Here is a 23388-nt window from a genome sequence, read left to right as displayed (position 1 = left end):
AACACACTTACATCATTTCCTCTTTATGCAGCTTAAATTCTATGGCCCATGATTATAATCACTCTCTATACACACCTTCATACCTTAGATTACTCCCCTCCTCCCCCACCGCACAATCCTGGCCCCACCACTGGCAACATATAGAGCAACATACCCTAGATTATTTCGTCAACACACTCATCAGGCAAAAATTCAGCTCTGGTTAAATCCTGGCCTCTCATTATTCAGACCTGGACTCGTGCAGCTGAACGTCACTGAGAAAACATAACACCATCCTGGCTGGTTTCACTAACCTCAAAGGTAACACCTCAAAATCATACCACAGCTCTCTAATCCATTCACTCTCCCATTTCTCTAGGCATTTATTTTACACCTTCCCTCTTACTTTCAACAACTCCTCCCTCATCCTCACTCCCAACTGATGACTTTGTTTCCTATTTCATTGAGAAAATAGAAGCACTCAAGAGACTAGCTACAACCACATCCAACCACTTACCTGCACCTATTTGTAATACGTTCTGTCTTTCCTCCTATTACCATGGATGAACTATCTAAGGCTAATTTTTCTATTTGTATAAAGTACTTTCTGCAGCTCCTTTTCTCTAGTTTTCTCTTTTATAAAATGGCTTTGAGGTATAATCTATATCCCATACAACCTACCCACTTAAAATGTACAATTCAATTATTTTTTGTAGTATATTCACAGGATTATGAAACTATCATCATGATCTAATTTTATTATTCATTGACTGATTGATTGAGACAGAGTCTCACTGTCGCCCAGGCTGGAGTGCAGTGGTGTTATCTCTGCTCACTGACACCTCTGACTGCTGGGTTCAAGCGATTCTTCTGTCTCAGCCTCACAAGTAGCTGGGACTACAGGCATGCGCCACCACACCCGGCTAATTCTTTGTATTTTTAGTAGAGGCGGGGTTTCGCCATGTTGCCCAGGCTGGTGTTGAACTCCTGAGCTCAAGTGAACCACCCACCTCAACCACCCAAAGTGCTGGGATTACAGGTGTGAGCCACCGTGCAGTTCCATTTTGGTCCTCCGTAAAAGAAACCCTGTACCCATTAGCAGTCAACCCCCATTTCACCCCATCTCTTCCCCAACCCTAAGCAACCACTAACCTACTTTCTGTCTCTATAAATTTGCCTATTCGAGTTTTTTTTAATTTTCATTTTTTAGAGATAAGGTTCTTGCTCTCTCACCCAGGCTGGAATGCAGTGGTATGGTCATAGCTCATTGCAGTCTCAAACTCTTGGGTTCAAGTGATCATCCCACCTCAGCCTCTCAGACTCCCAAGTAGCTGGGACCATAGGCATGCACCACCAGCCTGGCTAATGTTTCATATAAATGGAATCATACGCTCTTTTGTGACTTTGCCTCTTTCACTTAAATGTTTTAGGTTTCATCCATGTTATAGCATGTATTCATATTTCATACCTTTTTATGGCTGAATAATATTCCATTGTACAAATTTACATTTGTTTATCTGCTCATCAGGTGATAGACATTTCGGTTGTTTCCATTTTTTGACCACTATGAATAATGCTGCTTTAAACATATATATACATATATATTTTTTTTCCCTGAGACAGAGTCTTGCTCTGTTGCCCAGGCTGGACTGCAATGGCACGATCTCAGATCACTGCAACGTCCACCTCCTGGGTTCAAGCGATTCTTCTGCCTCGGCCTCCTGAGTAGCTGGAATTACAGGCACGTGCCACCACGCCTGGCTAATTTTTATGTTCTTAGTAGAGATGGGGTTTTACCACATTGGCCAGGCTGGTCTCAAACTCTTGACATTGTGATCTACCCGCCTTGGTCTCCCAAAATGCTGGGATTACAGGCGTAAGCCACAGTACCTAGCCCGAATATTTTTATACAAGTTGTATGGACATATGTTTTCACTTCTGTTGGGTAAATACTTGGAATGATGTTTCATGGTCATACGGTAATTCTCTTTAACTTTTTAAAGAATTGCCAAACTGCTTTTCAAAGTGGCTGTATTATTTTACATTTCTACTGGCTAGGTGTGAGGGTTTCCAGTTTTCTCTTGTTTCCAGTCAGGTTTTCATCCCATACTCTCATCAAGGTTACCAATGACCTTCTTATGGCTAAATAGTCAATGTTTAGTCTTCCTCCTGCTTGAGCTATTAGCAGCATTTGATTCAGCTCATCTCTCACTCTTCCTTGAAACATTTCTTCATTAGGATTCTAGGAAATCACAGCCTCCTATTTTTCTTCTACCTGGCTGAGCATGCTGGCTCTTTCTCCTTCCCCATCTTCTAATCACTGGCATATCTTGGACTCAGTCTACTGACCTTTTCTCTTCTATCTACTACATTCCTTCCCTTAATGATTTCACCCAATCTAACTACTGTTTATATATGTTGTCTGTAAATACATATTTACAGGCTAGACTTGTACTGTCTAATACAGTAGCCAGTAGCAATATGTGGCTATTAAATTTAATTTACATTATATAAAATTAAAAATTCAGTTCCTTGGTCACATTACACACACACACACACACACACACACACACACACACACAAACACATACACACACACACAATTTTGAGATAAGGTCTTGCCCTGTTGCCCAGGGTAGAGTGCAGTGTTGTGATCTTGGCTCACTGCAGCCTCTGAATCCCGGGCTCAAGCAATCCTCCCACCTCAGCTTCCCAAGTAGCTGGGACTACAGGTGCACACCATCACGTCTGGCTAATTTTTGAATTTTTAAGTGGAGATGGGGTCTCACCATGTTGCCCAGGCTGGCCTCAAACTCCTGGGGTCAAGACAGGAGCTACATTTTAAGAGCCTGAGGGCCACATGCAGCTAGTGGCTACTAAACTGGACAGTACAAATACAGAACATTTCTATCATTACAGAAATTTTAATTGTATAGTGCTGATCCAGACCTCTCCTCTGAACTCAAGATATATATATATATATCTCAATAATTGCTTTCCTGATGGCTCCATTTTTTTTTGAGACGGAGTCTCATTCTGTCACTCAGGCTGGAGTGCACTGGCGCAATCTCTGCTCACTGCAACCTCCGCTGCCTGGGTTCACGCCATTCTCCTGCCTCAGCCTCCTCAGTAGTTGGGACTACAGGCGCCCGCCACCACACCCGGCTAATTTTTTGTATTTTTTTAGTGGAGACGGGGTTTCTTCGTGTTAGCCAGGATGGTCTCAATCTCCTGACCTCGTGATCCGCCTGCCTCAGTCTCCCAAAGTGCTGGGATTACAGGCGCGAGCCCCTGTGCCTGGCCTGATCGCTCTGTTTTGACGTAAATAAACATCTAAAAACAAAAATCCTGTAATTTCTCCCTAAAAACCTTGCCCTTTCCATTTTTTCCTATTTCAGTTTTCCTATTTCCATCCTTCTACTTGTTCAAACCAAAAACGATGAGATAACCCTTGACTCCACTTTCATTCTATATCCAACTTATCAGCAAATTCTGTCAACTCTCTATCCAGAATCTAACCGCTTCTTACAAATTTCACTTATTTTACCTTGGTTAAAGCCACCATCTGTTGCTAGTTGTAATAACTTCCTAAACGGTTTTCCCGCTTGTCCTTACCCCCCCAAGGTCTATTGTCAACATAACTGCTAGAGAATTTTTATTAAGTCCAAAGTTAGATCATGTCAGTCCTCTGTTCAAAATCCTCCAACAGCTTCCCAGCTTACTTATGGCAAAAACCAAAATTGCTGTTACATCCTTAGGGCCCCATATGATCTGACTGCATCAACTCTCTGATCTCATCTCCTACAACTCCCCTTTGTGTACTCCTTGGCAGTCATATTGGCTATTCCTCAAAATCACCCAGTATATTTCAGCCTTCCCCATAAAATATAACTTAGGAATCACTAACTTTGGGAAAAAAATAAAAACTTAAAATAATAATAAAAATTAAAAGAATCACTAAGCTAGCCTAAAAGAGGGATTTTCTTTTTAAGTCAATTTGCAGACATCTAGATATTCAGAGTAATCTACCCTTAACTATGAGGTCCCTAGCCAGTGAATGGGGATTAAATGATACGAATTATATTTTCTAAAAAGGGACTTCCTGCTGGGTGCAGTGGCTCATGCCTGTAATCCCAGCACTTTGAGAGGCCAAGGAGGGAGGATCACTTAAGCCCAGGAGTTCAAGACAAGCCTGGGCAACACAGTGAAATCTGATCTCTACAAAAATAAAACTTGACCAGGCACGGTGGCTCACGCCTGCAATCCCAGCACTTTGGGAGGCCGAGGTGGGCGGATCACCTGAGGTCAGGAGTTCAAGACCAGCCTGATCAACATGGAGAAACCCTGTCTCTACTAAAAACACAAAATTAGCCGGGTATGGTGGCACATGCCTGTAATCCCAGCTACTCGGGAGGCTGAGGCAGGAGAATCACTTGAACCCAGGAGGTGGAGGCTGTGGTGAGCCGAGATCATGCCATTGCACTCCAGCCTGGGCAACAAGAGTGAAACTCTGTCTCAAAAAAAAAAAAAAAACCCCAAAATCCAAAAATTAGCTGGGTGTGGCAGCATGTGCGTGTAGTCCCAGTTACTAGGGAGGCTGAGGTGGGAGGATCACCTGAGCCTAGGGAGGTCAAGATTGCAGCAAGTCATGATCACGCCACTGCACTCCAGCCTGGGCGACAGAGTAAGACTCTGTCTCAAAAGAAAAAAATTAAAAAAGAGTCTTCTAAAATTTGCAGTCTCAGTTATATCACTAAGTCTGTATCTCACAAAAAAAATGAGTTAACTACTTGTCTGGAAGGGTAGGGACAAATTAACCAGCTGACAAGATGTTTCTTTTTTTTTTTTGAGAGGAGTCTCGCTCTGTCGCCCAGGCTGGAGTGCAGTGGTGCAATCTCGGCTCACTGCAAGCTACGCCTCCCGGGTTCACCCCATTCTCCTGCCTCAGCCTCCCAAGTAGCTGAGACATCAGGTGCCCCCCACCACGCCTGGCTAATTTTTTGTATTTTTTAGTAAAGACGGGGTTTCACTGTGTTAGCCAGGATGGTCTCAATCTCCTGACTTCATGATCTGCCCACTTTGGCCTCCCAAAGTTCTGGGATTACAGGCGTGAGCTACCGTGCCCGGCCCCAGGTGACAAGATTTTTAAAAAATAAAACTTGTTTTTGTTTTTGAGATGGCGTCTCACTCCATCACCCTGGCTGGAGTGCAGTGGCATGATCTCAGCTCACTGCAACCTCCACCTCTTGAGTTTAAGCAATTCTCCCACCTCACCCTCCCGAATAGTTAGGACTTAGAGGTGCATGACACCACACCCAGCTAATTTTTGTAATTTTAGTAGACACAGGGTTTCACCATGTTGGCCAGTCTGGTCTCGAACTATTGACCTCAAGTGATCCACCCGCCTTGGCCTCCCAAAGTGCTGGGATTACAGGTGTAAGCCGCCATACCTGGCCTTAATAAAAATTTAATTACTGGAAAAACTGTAAGAATATGGATTAAGATTTCCTATTTGGTAATAGTATAAATACATAAATTCTTATTTGCCAGATTATAAAAGGCCACAATGTGATGTACAACTGCCTGCTCTCTAAACAAGTTCAACTCAATGTAGCCAGTCTACAAACTGTATTACTGGTCTGTTTTGAAATAAGCAGCTTAGAGAAGAATGCAATTCAATACATTACTTCCTTCAACAAGAAAATTTTCCTATAAAAAATTTCAGTTGAAATGAACAATGTGCTTACTAATGTAAATATTTTACATCCTAGGAGAAGATTCTATCTCACTGCAGACCGATAACTAACATTTCATAGACTGGCATAGGTCCATGAATCACACTTTCAGTAGCACTGCTCTAAATCACCTCCTTTGTCTTTAATTCAAGTCTACCGAATATTTTTGAACACTTTCTACATGCAATGTCAGCGATTCTGTGCCATCGCCCATTCTACAATTTATTGGTATTAAGATGTATCTTGTTTTCTAGATGTTACCTAAATTCCTTATGTGTATTACAGAATTTTAATGCTGGTCAGAAAGAAGACTATACCATCTAAGAACAGTAACATACTGATAAAAATTTTTAATTAGCAGATTCAAAACTGTAATTTTAAAATAGATTATATAATAGCACTTCAGAAAGGTGAGACTGGGTAATAAAACAGCTTTGAAAACGTTTGTTTTGAAAGAGATATAAAATCCACTTTTCAATACTAACCTAAATATTCCATCAGCTGCTCGGCAGTTATGATTTCCATCATCGGTGGAAGTTTCACCTGAAAAACAAAATATTATTTCTATAAAATTAAATGTTTTAGGTGACTAAAGTGTTTCTTGCAGTCAGAAACACAAATACTTATGTCTATATTATGGATCAACTATACTTATACATTAACATTCACATATATTAGAATCTTTATAGCCAGTCTTTTTTTTTTTTTTTTTTTTGAGATAGAGTCTCTCTCTGTTGCCCAGGCTGGAGTGCAGTGGCGCAATCTTGGCTCACTGCAAGCTCCGCCTCTCAGGTTCATGCCATTCTCCTGCCTCAGCCTCCTGAGTAGCTGGGAATACAGGCGCCCACCACCACGCCCGGCTAAGTTTTTTGTATTTTTAGTAGAGACGGGGCTCTACGTGTTAGCCAGGATGGTCTCGATCTCCTGACCTCATGATCCACCCGCCTCAGCCTCCCAAAGTGCTGGGATTAGAGGCATGAGCCACCATGCCTGGCCTATAACCAGTCTTTACTGTATTAGTCTATTTATTAGATTGATACAAAAGTAATTGTGGTTTTTGATATTAAAAGTAATGCAAAGCTTAAAAACAGGCAAAATTTATATTGTTTAGAGCTGCACACATAGGAGATAAAACTATTAAGAAGTAAAGAAATGGGCTGGGCACAGTAGCTCACGCCTCTAATCCCAACGCTTTCAGAGGCGAAGGTGGGCAGATCACTTGAGGTCAGTAGTTCGAGGCCAGCCTGGCCAACACGGTGAAACCTCTGGCCTGGGCAATGGAATAAAAAATAAAGAAAAGGAAAGAAATGGGCTGGGTATAGTAGCTCACGCCTGTAGTCCCAGCACTTTGGGAGGCTGAGGCAGGTAGATCACTTGAAGTTGGGAGTTCGAGACCAGCCCAGCCAACATGGTGAAACCCTCTCTCTACTAAAACTACAAAAATTAGCTGGCATGGTGGCGCATGCTTATAATTCCAGCTACTTGGGAGGCTGAGGCAGGAGAGTCACTTGGACCCAGGAGGTGGAGGTTGCAGTGAGCCAAGATTGTGCCATTGCACTCCAGCCTGGGTGACAAGAGTGAAACTCCATCTCAATAAAATATAAATTAGTAAGTAAAGAAACGGATGCTATAAAAAAATCAAGATTATGGTTATCCCTAGAGGTAATGGAAGGAGTCATAGTTGGAAAGGGGCTTTTAAGGGGATTCTGACGTGCTGACAATGCTCTATTCTTTGACCTTCTTGACCTGCAATGGTAGTTCCACTGACGTTTCCTTTATAGTAATTTATTAAACTGGACATCTATTTTGTGTATTTTTCTATGTGTCACATATCACAATAAAAAGTTTAAAAGTAAATAGATGCATTATAGTGATATTTAAACTAAAACCCCCAGAAAATCCATTAAAATTAATTCAGCTGCAACAACACATTAGTCTAAATTAATTTTTCAAATGCGTTGTCAAATGAAGTGACATAGATATTACAGTCAATGACTGCAAATACTTTAACTGACAGTCACGAGCACACTCCAGGGTATATTTACAGACTAGGAGAAAAAATAAATACTGCAGGATGGACACTCAAAGTAATTACTGTATCAATGATAGAAGAAAGTAACATTGTTAAAAATTCTTCAGCAATTATTTTGTGTTCAATTAAGGAAATCCTTTAAATCAGCGATTCTTCCAACAATTCCCCCAAATGTTGAAAAAGGTCCTCTAGGTGTTTATGTTATCAAACGTAATAATGCCACAATTTTGTTTTAATCAACAAGTAAAATAAGTTTTTTAAAAGACCCCTATAAAACAGAATGGTCTGAAGCCCTCTGTAAGCATACATGACAGTCAATAGTTACATTTAGTCATCTAGTAGATTTATTATTCAGTAAAAACCAAGAGATATCTTTCAGGTTTGATCATTTCATTCTAAATTATTTTTATTGTCTGTGAGTTTTTTTTTTTTTTTGAGACAGAGTCTCGCTCCGTCACCCAGGCTGGGGTGCAGTGGCGCGATCTCAGCTCACTGCAAACTCCGCCTCCCAGGTTTACGCCATTCTCCTGCCTCAGCCTCCCGAGTAGCTGGGACTACAGGCGCCCGCCACCTCACCCGGCGGGTTTTTTTGTATTTGTTAGTAGAGACGGGGTTTCACCGTGTTAGGCAGGATGGTCTCGATCTCCTGACCTCGTGATCCGCCCGTCTCGGCCTCCCAAAGTGCTGGGATTACAGGCTGGAGCCACTGTGCCTGGCCATCTGTGACATTTTTAAATAATTTCAGGTCAGGCCCGGTGGCTCACACCTGTAATCCAGGAGGCTGAGGGGGGCAGATCACTTGATGTCAGGAGTACGAGACCAGCCTGGCCAACTTGGTGAAACACCGACTCTACTAAAAAACACAAAAATTGGCCAGGTGTGGTGGCGCACACCTGTAGTCCCAGTTACTTGGGAGACTGAGGCAGGAGAATTGCTTGAACCCAGGAGGCAGAGACTGCAGTGAGCTGAGATCACGCCACTGCACTCCAGCCTGGGTGACACAGTGAGACCCTGTTTCAATTAAAAAAAAAAAAAAATCAATAGACTATTTTTTTAAAGCAGTTTTAGGGTTTACAGAAAAACTGGGCAGAAAGCACACAGAGTTCCCATAAATGACATATTTTTAAATTGAAACTCTGGCAAATTACTGTTGACTGTTTGTTTTTCTAAATAAACTTTCTTTTGGAACACAGTCCCTTCTCATTTGTTAATGTACCGTCTTTGGCTGCTTTTCCACTACAATGCAGAGATGAATCTGTGCAGCAGAGACTGTAGGGTATGCAAAGCCTAAAATATTAGTATTTACTATCTGATCCTTTGCAGAAAAAGTTTGCTGATCTCTGCATTAGATGATTTTTTTTAGAAGCAAGTACACAAATATTTCAACTCACTTATTTACAAGCAGTCAGCAGTTTATTCATTTCCTGAATTGTAGCCAGTAAACTACTTCAGATGTTTATTAAAACTAAAAAGTGCCTATTTCACACCAATACTATGGAGCCATCCACAGATCTTAATTATTTTTTTTTAACCATTTAAGATCTTCCCAAAAGCTTGTTTCTTTTTTTTTTTTTTTTTTTTTTGCTTTCCTTCACCAGCATCACTTCAAAAGCAAGTGCCAAGGGTTTTGTTAATAACCTAATAAGGATTGTACTCCTTTGTCTTTTTAGATTTTTTCAAAGGAGAAACAGGTTATGAGATAGCTGGCTAAATCTCTAAATTTTAATTCAGACAGAGCAAGACTCCGTCCCAAAAAAAAAAAAAAAAAAAAAAATTAGGTGTGGTGGTGTCTGTCTGAATCTCTAAATTTTAAGTTTTACGATGAAAAAAATAACTGGCTGGGTGCGATGTCTCATGTCTATAGTCCCAGCACTTTGGGAGGCTGAAGTGGAAGGATCACTTGAGCCCAGGAGTTTGAGACCAGCCTAAGTAATATAGGCAAACCTTGTCCCTACAGAAAAAACTCCAATACAAACAACAAAACTTAGCCAGGTGTGCTGTTGCATGCCTGTAGTTCCAGCTATTTGGGAGGCTGAGGTGGGAGCATCACTTGAGTCCAGGAATTTTGAAGCTGCAGTGAGCCACTATCATGCCACTGCACTCCAGCCTGGGCAACACAGAGAGACCCTATCTAAAAAAAAAAAAAGAAAAGAAAGAAAAAAATGACAAATCAAGTATGACCTCTTTTAGTAATTATCTACAACATATTGTTTATAATAAATGAGTACTTTAACATATACAAAGGTACTTGGAAGACACTTTAAGTAGTTTAAATATTCTTCCTAAAATTTGAGCAAAGTATCTCAACATATATTAAAAAATAGCTCCCAATTAATAGAGGCCAAATAAATTATTATTATCTCGGAAAATGTCCTACCCTATAAATACTACTGAATTAACTGGATTTCCTGAGGAAATCATTATTATTTTTAAGACATGTTCTCACTGTCCTCCAGGCTGGATCGCAGTGGCAGGATCACGGCATGCTGCAGCCTTGACCTCCCAGGTTAAAGCAATCCTCCTACCTGAGCCTCCCAAGTAGCTGGAACTATGGGCATGCACCACCACACCTAATTTTTTTTTTTTTTTTTTGGGACAGAGTCTTGCTCTGTCCCCCAGGCTGGAGTGCAGTGGCCAGATCTCAGCTCAATGCAAGCTCCACCTCCCAGGTTTACACCATTCTCCTGCCTCAGCCTCCTGAGTAGTTGGGACTACAGGCGCCCGCCACCTCACCCAGCTGGTTTTTTGTATTTTTTAGTAGAGACAGGGTTTCACTGTGTTAGCCAGGATGGTCTCGATCTCCTGACCTCGTGATCCGCCCGTCTCGGCCTCCCAAAGTGCTGGGACTACAGGCTTGAGCCACCGCGCCCGGCCCTGGCTAATTTTTGTATTTTTTGTAGAGGTGGGGTTTTACTACATTGCCCAACCTGGTCTTGAACTCCTGGCCTCAAGCAGTCCTCCCACGTCAGCCTCCCAAATCGCTGGGATTACAGGTGTGAACTACCGCACTCGGCCCTGGCAAATTATTAATATAAGCACAAGAATATTTAAATTAATAAAAGAAAAAAGCTACTCAGACTCCAAATGTTCCACTATAACGTAAAACCTCAAAAATCTAGCCCAATTATTCTATCGTCCAGGCTGGAGTGCAGTGGCAAAATCATGGCTCATTGTAGCCTCGACCTCCCCGGGCTCAGGTGATCCTCCCACCTCCACCTCCCAAGTAGCTGGGACCACCGGCGTGCACCACCATGCTTGGCTACTTTTTTGTACTTTTTGTAGAGATGGGGTTTTGACATGTTGACCAAACTCCTGGACTCAAGCAGGAGCCCAAACTCCTGCTTAAATTTGCCTACCTCAACCTCCTAAAGTGCTAGGATTACAGGTGTAAGTCCCCGTGCCTGGCCCATTCTGTAATTCTTAATCATCTAAAAAGGAAAGTAAATTTGGGAATAGACTCAAGCAAGACCAAAAATAGTAACAACAAAACCTTCTGTTTAAACTGTAAGTGAAATCTTAAACAGGAATGTGAAACGTCCTAAGAGTGACATGCCAAGGTTTTGGCACCTGTGATTTTGATAACCCAAAGGAAAAGATAAATGCAGGGGACTCAGCAATAACTCAGAACTAAGAAGCACTTTATATAGGTGATGGCAAGTACAAAAATTACTACTAGCCAAATAATGTTTTTAAATGCTTAACAATTAGAATACCAATATAATAAGTATTCAAGAAACACACACTTTGAGTTCCAACACCTCTTCAAAGTTGGGAAGATACTTGAGAAAATATAAAATTGAGTTATTTGCCAGTCTCTGCTCTTTAGAAAAGAGAAGTCAGGGGTTGGGCAGAGTGGCTCACTCCTGTAATCCCAGCACTTTGGGAGGCCGAGGTGGGCGGATCACCTGAGGTTAGGAGTTCAAGACCAGCCTGGCTAACATGGTGAAATCCCATCTCTACTAAAAATACAAAGAATTAGCCAGGCGTGGTGGCAGGTGCCTGTAATCCCAGCTACTCAGGAGGCTGAGGGAGGACAATCACTTGGGCCCCAGAGGCAGAGGCTGCAGTGAGCCAAGACCATGCCACTGCACTCCACCCTGGGTGACAGAGCGAGACTCCGACTCAAAAAAAACAAAACAAAAAAGAGAGAGAGAGAGAGAAAATTACATATATTGAACATCTACTAATTGTCATTCAATTTTATGTTACCTGAATCCCCAGCAATCCTATGAAGCAGGCATTATTAACCCCATTCAAAGAATAAACTAAGGCTTTAAAACGTTAATTTATCCAAAGTAAGTAGAAGTACTGTGATGAGAAGTGAGATCAGACACCAAAGCCAATTGCCTTTTCCATTACACCAATACTCACAGGCTTTTTTAACAACAGCAGAAGACTTTCCACTCAATGAAATCTTATATAAAACATCATCTGAAACATATTTTAAATCAATAATTGATAGAACTTTGTGACCAGGGAAAAGTGGAGCATGATGGGGAAAGAATAATCAAAGTTGACCCTAAGGCTCAGGAAACTCTAAAAATCAAGATCCATACAATTGATAGCAATGGAAATTTGGCAAGTGAAGATAAGTTTGTAGAAGAAAATGATGTCTGCTTTGGAACTGTGACATTTTTAGTTTGACATTCAAACAGGGAGTTGAGTTTGGAACAAAGAAGATAACATTTTTATATTGCAGTTTATTTTTGTATTACGTATGGCAAAATGGACCCACTAAATAATAGTCAAATTTCCCTAATATGAAATATGCAGTGTTTACATACATATGTGTGTATATATGTAGCATTTATATATTCAGCATGAATATATAGTATTCGTGATTTTTTAGTTGAAATTGTAAAGAAAGTATTCTTTAGAAAATATTAGAAGTAATAATGGGAATCAAAGAGAAGCTTTACCCACTTTTTTCAAAATAAGGACTCAAAAACTTAAGGATTATTTCAGCATGCCTTTAATTCTGGCTCCAGCAAATAAAAATGTATGTATTATAAGCTATTACACATCATGCTTTACATTTTAATTTCTTGTATGTACTATTCATTTACTACTAATAATATAATACTTACTATACTTAAAAATACTAAAATTCAGACTTTTTAGTAAATCTAATTGGCTTTCTACTTGCTATCAGTATTTCTTTCTTTTTCTTTTCTTTTTTGAGATGGAGTCCTGCTCTGTCACCCAGGCTGGAGTGCAGTGACACAATCTCGGTTCACTGCAAACTCCGTCTCCTGGGTTTAAGCAATTCTCTACCTCAGCCTCCCAAGTAGCTGGGATTACAGGCACCCGCCAGCACGCACGGCTAATTTTTGCATTTTTAGTAGAGACAGGGTTTCACCATCTTCACCAGGCTGGTCTTGAACTCCTGACCTTGTGATCCACCCACCTTGGCCTCCTAAAGTGCTGGGATTACAGGCATAAGCCACCGTGCTCCACTGCCATCAGTATTTCAAAACAGGAAAATTTTATGAGACAACCCACAAGTTAAAAAGGCTTTGAAACTCTGAAACACTTTTGTCAGTTTTTATCATAATTTAGACCCTATCCTCAGAGTAAGACCAAGGCCTATTTAAAACTGTCAGAAACTGCAGATATATTCACACATATTAAATTGCAGGAATGTCTTATTTTATAAGCACTTCAAAGTGTTTTAGAGCAATAAAGAATGTTGTTGCAGTGAGATTTACTAATAAAAGATTTACTAGTAGGCTGGGTGCAGTGGCTCACGCCTGTAATCCCAGCACTTTGGGAGGCCAAGGTGGGCTGACTGCCTGAAGTGAGGAGTTCGAGACCAACCTGGCCAACACGGTAAAACCCTGTCTCTAATAAAAATACAAAACAATTAGCTGGGTGTGGTGGCAGGTGTCTGTAATCCCGGGTACTTGGGACACTGAGGCAGGAGAGTAGCTTGAACCCAGGAGGCGGGGGTTGCAGTGAGCTGAGACTGCACCATTGCACTCCAGCCTGGGCAATAAGAACTAAACTGTCTGAAAAAAATATATAAAGATTTACTAGTAAAAGAAGGCATCTTGCATCCAGAATTCACCACTTACATTGAAGAAGCTCAGCAAGCTTACTATGCTGAAAAATCTCCCCCCCAAAAAATTAATAATAAAACTTTTACATTAATTGCTTGAAAGATGGATGAGAACAGGGTAAGGTAAGAGACCAGTTTGAAGGCTACTAAGGTAGTCCAGGTGAGAGATGAAGGCCTGAACTAGGGTAGTGGCAGTAGAAAAAGAAGTTACTAATTACTGAAAAACATCCAAGAATATATTTAATAAACTACAATGGGAAAGGCAAGTTTATTCACCATAGTACCCCAAAGAGACTCTGAAATTAGAAGTGTCAGACACTTCAGAAGATGTAAGATAAAGCACAGAGAGCTAAAACCGGGAGTCTGTATAAAGAGCAACCAGTACCAGATTGCAGAATTTGATCTAAGAAATCATGAAGTCTATTTTTGCTTCTCTGACTTTATCATTGGCTCTCCCACCCTGTTGTGCCCCAGACCTATTGTCCACCAGACTTATTGCTATCTTTAACTTCATCCTCCCAATCAAACATCCTGAGTGAGAGCTCTGGTTCTAGAGTAGGTGATAATTTTACCTTGGGCTAGTTATTTAAACTTTATGCACTTCAATTTTCTTTTGACAACGGAGTTTCACTCTTGTTGCCCAGACTGGAGTGCAATGGCACGATCTAGGCTCACTGCAAACTCCGCCTCCCAGGTTAAAGTGATTCTCCTGCCTCAGTCTCCTGAGTAGCTGGGATTACAGGTATGTGCCACCACGCCCGGCTAATTTTGTATTTTTAGTAGAGATGAGGTTTGTCCATGTTGGTCAGGCTGGTCTCAAACTCCTGACCTCAGGTGATCTGCCCACCTCGGCCTCCCAAAGTGCTGGGATTACAGGCGTGAGCCACTGCGCCTGGCCTCAATTTTCTATATACATAAAATAAGAACAATAGTCTACATAAGGATTTCATGATGTGGCTGAGAAAATTAAAAGAGAAAACACATACAATGCATGTAAAATAATGCACAGTATCTGGACACAAAAATAATTGAGTACTTACTATTATTATTCAAAGTCCCTATGATTGTTAGTACCACCTGTGCCCAAATGTCCTTCACCTGGGACTCAACAGATAAGGTTGGATAGGGAGTGAGAAGGTTTTTCACTAAAAGACTACTCATATCAAGGGGAGAAGAAGAAATGAACACATCTATCACTATTAGAGGGCAACCCCTACTGGCAGTATTTATTCTCTCCTCAGCCGTTGTCTACCATATCTTACAAATCCATAGTTAGAACACCAATTCTTGGAAGAGATTGGGAATGAAAGCCTCAGAAATGTTCTTAAGTCTTTTGTGTAAACAAAACCCCACAATTGTGTGAAGTTTTAATCTCTTTTTACAGGATCTATATTTAAAAACAAGGTGGGCAGAGGCTAAGATGAAACCTTTGGCTCACCATCTGTTTTTCCTTTTTTATAAGTAATAAACACACTTGGAAAACGTCAAAAGAGCTCTGTGCTTACTTCAGGAAAAGAAAATTTGTGTGATTACAATGTTCCTGCAAGTCAGGGGAAAAAGCATAACCTAGATGGAAGTTAGAAGTGTCTGTGAAAGGATATGAGGTCAAAAAGTCATCAAGGAGTGAGGGAGAACTAGAGAAAAAACTCACCCCCGGCAAAAAGCTCACCTTCATGGTGCCTCACTTTGCTGGTGATAATGAGACAAAGAATATGTCCATTTGAACTTTTGAATTTTCTGTTAATAGCCTTTTGTTCATTTTGCCATTGTGCTGCTCATCTTTTTCGAATTTATAAGGGCTCTCTGTAAATTAAGAAATTAGGGTTGGCCATGGTGACTCACGCCTGTAATCCCAGCACTCTGGGAGGCTGAGCCAGGATTACTTGAGGCCAGGAGTTCAAGGCCAGACTAGACAACATGGTCAGACACATCTCTACAGAAAAAATAAAAAAGAAATTGGTTGGGCACAGTGGCTCATGCCTGTAATCTTAATACTTTGGAAGGCTGAGGTGGGCAGATCACTTGAGGTCGGGAGTTCGAGACCAGCCTGGCCAAGATGGTGAAACCCTGTCTCTATTAAAAATACAAAAAAGAGCTGGAAATCACATGAACCCAGGAGGCAGAGGTTGCAGCGAGCCAAGATCGTGCCACTGCACTCCGGCCTAGGCGACTGAGTGAGACTCTGTCCAAAAAAAAAAAAAAATTAGGTGGGCATAGTAGCACACACCTGTGGTCCCAGCTGCTCAGGATGCTGAGGTAGGAGGATTGCTTGAGCTCAGGAGGTCGCGGCTATAGGGAGCCATGATTGCACCACCATGCTCCAGCCTGGGTGACAAAATGACAGTCTATCTCAAAAAAAAGAAAAAGAAAAAGAAAAAAAAAAAAAGGAAATTAGCCCTTAGATAATCCAGCAAATAGTTCCCTTAGTTTAGTGTGTTTTGATTTAGTTTGTGTCTGTTCTTTTTTTTTAAGCTTTTTTATATTTTACAGAATCAAATATATGAATCCTTATCTTACAGTTTATAGGTTTGATGTTTGGGGAAACCAACTTTATATTAAAAATCCTTCTTCAGGACCCCAGCATCCCTCCCATGACTTGGAACAGGAGATAATCTCTTCTAAGCAAAGAAAAAAATTGGGAAAAGAATTCCCTACCAAAAACAGTTAAGAAGGAGAGGAGATGTGTTTCCAGCATCTTAAATTAGTGCATTCATTTTTCTACTAAAATGCTATACAATGATCAGATATTGCAACACTCTATCTTCTCTATCACAACGTATAGTACAGGTTATATGTAAGTTTTTTTGTATGTATATTGGCCTCAGAACCTATAACATTCTAAAAGAAAAAAAAAAGTATAACCAAGTAGGGATTCCCTCTATATTAAAAAAAAACCTTTGTAAGCACTAAAATATATATGTTATTTACCTCTAGCTTAACTTCATAAACACCTAATTACATGGGTTACAGCCCTCAAATATACCTATAAAAAGCACTTTTTTTTACAGCTAAAATAAGATTTTAAAAAACTATTAAAAGTCACACATAGTCAAAAAGAAGCAAAATAAAAATGTGTTCTAAGTGACACATTTTGATAAGTTTACCTGGTATAATTTGTAATTTGAGCCTAGGAGTTTGAGACTAGCTGGGGCAATATAGTGAGACCCCATCTCTACAAAAAAACAATAAAAAGGAAAAATACAGAGGTAGATGAAACTATCTCTTGAAAATGTAAACAGAATTACAAATTTGAGCTTGAATTAAATGTAATAGATTTCTTTTTTGATTTGTTAGATTATCACAACTCAACTATTTAATAGATTTTCTTTTTTTATAATTAAAAAAAAATTTTTTTTTCTTTTATAGAGATGGGCTCTCTTTATGTTGACCAGACTGGTCTCAAACTCCTGGGCTCAACTGATCCTCTGGCTTTGGCCTTCCAAAGTGCTAGGATTACAGGCGTGAGCCACAGTGCCCAGTCAACTATTTAATAGATTATGAATGATCACCTACTCTCTATCAGTTCTGAACCAATACTTTCAACTCAGTCCTTACCCTGTTTGATCACTTTTACTGTCACTTCTCATCCAGAACTACTACACTTATTCCTTTGCTCAAATCCTTCCAGTTTGTTCAGTCTATTGATTTTCTAATAATTTCATCCTCTCCCAAAAGAGATGATCAGCTGTTTTCCCTTTCAGTTCTCTAATTCTCTCCCCCTACACCCCAGGTATCAGTTCTTGAAAGAAAAGCCCAAGTCTTGATAACTCTAACCAGTCATTCTTCTTGCTCCTATTTCCACACATAAGCGAACTAGGGAAAGACCAAAAACAAAGCACAACTGATCATCTAATCGTTTTTAAAGGACACCTCAATTTATCCATGCTACTAACTGGCAGTCTTTCTGTTTGTGCCTCAAATTCCTAAGCATAATCTCCACTGAGATTCTTCTTTAAAATGCAATATACTTTTCTCACAAAATTCACCCCATCAAATGCTTTACAATCTTAATTATTAATGAGTTCAATAGTTACTGCTGATGAGTTCAATGATTATTTTGCCAAATTGAAAAATATAAGGCTTCAGTTTTCATCTACCTCTCTTTTTTTTCCTTATTATTATTTTTTTACAGACATGGGGGTCTCACTACATTGCCCCAGCTGGTCTCAAACTCCTGGGCTCAAGCGATCCTCCTGTCTTAGCCTCCCGCGATGCTGGGATTACAGGCATGAGCCACCACACACGGCCAACCTCTCTATCAACGTGACCTTGTCTCTGTATTTTTCTTGTTCCATTCCTCCCAATACTTCAGAAAATACGGTTGTTGTTCCTTTCCTCTAAAGAGAACTGAGGATTCCATGTTATCCTGACTTTTCAGTGACCTTGTCCCTACACCTGTCATTTTCAGCAGAATCTTCCCTACTCCATCAGCTCTCTGATGCTGCTCCATCTGACAATAGTAACGTACTAAATTTTTATTACATTATCTTTCCCTGAATACTCTCATGACATTGCCCTATATCTAGTTCTCATTCCACATCTCAAATTGTGCCTATGCTGGTTTTCCACTCCCTCACCCTTAATATTCTTCCCTTCCTCCCCCAATTTGATCTTTACTCCTCTGTTTTCTCTCTGTCTCCTGGAGAATGAGGTAGGGGAGCAGAGGGAGTGGGGAAATTGAGGCAGGATGGAGAGGATGTTTCTGCTGGCAATTTGTCACTCTCACATATTGGGATGGCAAAAAAGTTGAGAACTATTGCTCACTACTCTCTGGAGAATTCATTTAGTCTCAGAACTACCATATTTACTCTAGGTAGTAATTCTCCGATTTGATTTTTCTCTGTAATTTTATAGCCTCTTGCAGGTGGATCACCTGAGGTCAGGAGTTCAAGACCATCCAGGCCAAAATGGTGAAACCCTGTCTCTAATAAAAATACAAAATTAGCCGGTGTAGTGGCACACGCTTGTAGTCCCAGCTACTGGAGAGACTGGGACGGGAGAATCACTTGAATCCGGGAGGCAGAGCTGAGATCCTGCCACTGCACTCCAGCCTGGGCAAGACAGAGTGAGACTCTGTCTCAAAAAAAAAAAAAAAAAAAAAAAAAAAATCAGCCTCTTTCCTGAGACCCAGTCCATGCTTCTAACAGCATAATGAATATTTATATTTTTATGTCCCACTACTGGACATTTCCAACTAAACACAACCAAACTTTGGCATCAACTTTCCCATCTAAAATAATTCCCTTAATACCTTCCCTATCTTTTGAAAGACCCAACCAATCTCTGTTACTCAGGTTTGAAAAATGGTGTTACTGTCTTCACTTCTTATAGCCAGTCAGTGATGAAATCATCATTGGGAATGCTACATTATCCTCATCAAAGAAAGGGGGTAAAGGACTCTAACCAAAGCGCTATCCGCATCAATTCTTCCTGCTACACTCACTACAATCTTACTTCTAGCCTAATATCAAAGTAAAAGACCACTTTCTTCATGTCATTTCTTTATCTAGCAATTTAGAATAGCTCCAATATCAGCTATATATAAAGTCTAAACACCTACAGCAAATGGGTCCTCTGAAATCTGACAACCACCTTCACAGCCCATTTACTATTTTTCTCTACTAAAGCATTTCTCAACCTTTTTGTTCCCAGAGCCCTTTACAGTCTTAAAAATGATTGAGAACCCCCAATAACTTTCATCTATGTGGGTATCTATCTATATCCACCTTATTATAAATTAAAATTGAGAAAAATTTAAAACACAAAGTACAGAGGCATACATTACATTAACTGTCAGAGCGATGCCATTACATCACGTAGCCTGAAAAACTCCACGGACACTTGTGAGAGAATGAGAGTGAAAAAGGCAAATAACATCTTAGTATTATTATAAAAATAGTTTTGACTTCTAGTATGCGGCTCACTTTGAGAATACTGCTCTACTTTGCTTCTCTTATCCATCTCTACATCAATCATCAATGATTACTTATGACTGGTTTTTGTGTGCATCAATAGGGAGAAAAAAAAAACACTGATAACCACAGATTTACAAAACAATCTCCAAATTCATTAGCATGCTTGCTCATTCACAGTCTGACAAAACCTATCAATTTTATTTCCTGCTATTACCACCATTTCCTTTACCTCCTATGCTGCACAATTCAACCCAGGTTGAAGGTCCCAAGTAGAAGAAATCCTTTTCTGCTTCAGTATCTTTCAATACACTATTCTCTTTGCCCAGAAGGTCTTTTCTCACTCATCCTTTGGATCTAGTTCACAGGTTATCTCTTCTATGAAGTCTTCCCTTGATAATCCCCTCCCCAATTACCCTTTTCTCTGCGCTTCCATAGCATATTAGAGCTTCTCACATTGCACTGTAATTATTGTTTATATGTTTGTCATCCCACTACATGAAGGCAGATTTGCATCATTTCCTTGTTTTTCTTTTTTGGGGATAGGGTTTCGCTCTTGTTGCCCAGGCTGGAGTGCAGTGGCTTGATCTCGGCTCACTGCAACCTCCACCTCCTGAGTTCAAGCAATTCTCCTGCCTCAACCTCCCAAGTAGCTGGGATTACAGGTGCCCACCACCATGCCCGCCTAATTTTTTTGTATTTTTAGTAGAGATGGGGTTTCACCATGTTGGCCAGGGTGACCTCGAACTCCTGACTTTACGTGATCCACCCGCCTCAGCCTTCCAAAGTGCTAGGACTACAGGTGTGAGCCACCGCGCCTGGCCTCATCTTTGCATTTCTAGTACCTCACGCACAGTGGGAACCCAAATATTTGATCATTCACTTGAATCTGTCTGAATTGAATGAGTCAGTTTAATATGCATCTATCTCCAAATACTCCAGACCACAGTACTTGTCCTTTCCTCCAAATTTCTGCAGTACTATATAAGAAGAAAGACTAAAGGAAAATAATAGCTATTCCTTCCTACAAAAAAGATTAGGGACTCTGGCCCATTAGAGCAAGTCTAACTCCCTAGTTGAGAGCCTCTTTCAAGTGGCTCTTCTTCACCTTTTCACCATATTTTTCATTATTCTCCAACATTAACTTACCACCTCTGTCATTTAATAAACATATAAACACACAATATCCATTCTATCTTCATTCCTTTGGTTTATACTCTTCTCTCCCCTGGGAATTCCATTTCCCTGTTATTCTAAATTCTCTTCCTTAAAAGATCTGTTAAATTGCTCTAATATTGGTGTCTTTTTAAAAAAGAAAGAAAACAAAAGATTGGTTCAAGACCCATAAATCCCATGAAGCTTTCTAGGACTATGCCATACCAAAGGAAAATTTCCCCTTTCTGAATATCAAATGCATTTCCACAGATTTACCACAATTTACCTACCACTTGTCTCATATAACTTACTATTTCTTGTTCTTAAACAGTTTCAAGTAAGTCAATGATGCCACCTCAAACAGCTTGACAGCCTTTTAAGGGCAGGTACTGTCTTCACTCAAAACATCTCAGTGCCATTATGCACCAGACAATGGCAAGGTTTCTAATTTTATTTCTTTTGTACCAGCCCTTGCTAGTGACAGGAAAATAAAGGCATGTTTGATAAACACTATTCCCTTTACGTGATTTTCTTCCTAACTGTTCAGAAGAATCCAGGTTATTTTTTTCTTTTCCTTTTCTTTCTTTTTTTTTTTTAGACGGAGTCTCGGTCTGTCGCCCAGGCTGGAGTGCAGTGGCCGGATCTCAGCTCACTGCAAGTTCTGCCTCCCGGGTTCACGCCATTCTCCTGCCTCAGCCTCCCAAGTAGCTGGGACTACAGGCACCTGCCACCTCCCCCGGCTAGTTTTTTGTATTTTTTAGTAGAGACGGGGTTTCACCATGTTAGCCAGGATGGTCTTGATCTCCTGACCTCGTGATCCGCCCATCTCAGCCTCCCAAAGTGCTGGGATTACAGGCTTGAGCCACCGCGCCCGGCCTCCTTTTCTTTTAATATATGGTCTCACTATATTGCCCAGGCTGGTCTCAAACTTCTGGGCTCAAGCGATTGTCTTGTGTCAGCCTCCAGAGTAGCTGAGCTTACAAAGTAGCTGAGATTACAGGCGCACACCACCACACCCAGATTGGGTTATTTTTTTTTCTAGGAAACATTGTATCTATAGATATAATTACCAATTTGAAAATAAAATAGGTGCTGTGAGATGCATCTTCTCAGCACCCTAACACTGCAAGCTTAAATAAGACACTTCATTTTACAGGTAACTCTGAGTCCTCATCATACCTATTTTTAAGGGTCCTTCCTTTTTTTGCTCCTTCACCTTAGACATATCTTTTCTTATTTTAGTTTTTAAGAGTTTTAGCTCCTTTAACACATTCAGATGTATTACCAGTAATAATGCCAAACCATTTGAGAGCCAAAGAAATGAGGCAAGTAAAAATCATGCATAAAATGAAAACAATCTTTGAAAACCAAGAAGTTATGGTAATTGGGTCTCAGACCAATGCTTTTCCTTAAATGGAATTTGTCTAAAGAGCCACATCTTTCCCATCACCATTGTCTTAAGTATCTACACACGAATGGGGCATTAGTTGGAAATCAGACTAAACATAACCATCAAAACTTAGTCCATGATACCAAGGATTGATGGTAACTTCTGAAGATTACTTTCTCCAATTCTTCACTTTTTTGTATATGTGATAAAGTAGGTAAGAAAACGTAGGAAATTATAGTTTAAAATAATCATAAGATTAAAGATACTCTAAGTCCTTCTTGTTTCTAAGTGTATCAACCACAATTGAATGTTGAAACAACACTACAAGAGAAAACGGAGGTTAGGGGCAATTCTTTTCGATATATGAACAAGGGATTATTCTTTCAACAAGGAAGTCTGGGAATGAATTTCATGTAAGAAGGGGACTGATGAATGAGGAAAGAAAGGAAGCCATCACCTGACATGCAGCAGCTCCCTCACCCCGTTTTCCTCCACCCCAAAAGCTGTAGGAAGTAGAAAGCTGCAGAATGTACCTTCCAGGCCAGGAGCAAAACATTGAGGATGGCCAGCAAGGGGCAGGGTCCATTCTCATTCTGGGTGATGATGGGTGTGTTCTCTTCCTTCCACTGGATCCACTTGATGTGATACACAGACTGTCCCGGGAAGCGTTCCTTGGAGACCGCCTGCACCTGAGCGGTCTCCTCCTCCTCCTCCTCTTCCTCCTCCTCCTTGCACAGAGGAACAGCCCCGGGCAACACAGCCGCGCCCTCCTCCTCCTCAGGGACCCTGTTCTCCGCTCCCTCCTCACTATTGAACTCGCAGCTACTGGGAAAAGAATGCAGGTTAGAGAACGACTCCAGAGAGTCCAGGCTCGGCGATTCCCCAGGAGGGGTCGGGTCGCTGCAACTGCTGCTGAGGCCGCCGGCGCTGCTGGGCTCTTCGGAGCCGGCGGCCGTCAGCTCTGCTTGGCAGGTGCCGGCGAGATCCGGGCGGGCTCCCGCGTCTCCGGCGGGACCCAACTCATGACCCACTCCGGCCACGGCTGTCTCCGGGGAGGCGGTCACCTTGTACTGCCCTCTCAGAGGCGCCTCGGCGGCAGCAGGACTCTCCAAACCACTATCCTTCAA

At 40.9% G+C, this 23388-nt stretch overlaps 1 protein-coding gene across 1 annotated transcript in view; it reads right to left on the bottom strand.

Moving 5' to 3' along the window:
- MINDY2 (MINDY lysine 48 deubiquitinase 2) overlaps nt 1–23388 on the bottom strand; it is an 81075-nt gene that overhangs the window by 57428 nt on the left and 259 nt on the right. The window contains 2 exon segments of the mRNA XM_010374254.2: nt 6200–6257; nt 22795–23388. Coding sequence (XP_010372556.1) covers nt 6200–6257; nt 22795–23388 — 652 coding nt within the window.

Source organism: Rhinopithecus roxellana, chromosome 5 (assembly GCF_007565055.1).
Source record: "Rhinopithecus roxellana isolate Shanxi Qingling chromosome 5, ASM756505v1, whole genome shotgun sequence".
NCBI classification, from domain to species: Eukaryota; Metazoa; Chordata; class Mammalia; order Primates; family Cercopithecidae; genus Rhinopithecus; species Rhinopithecus roxellana.
Note: the sequence above shows the minus strand (reverse complement) of the source record. Positions and strands in the feature narration are given on the sequence as shown.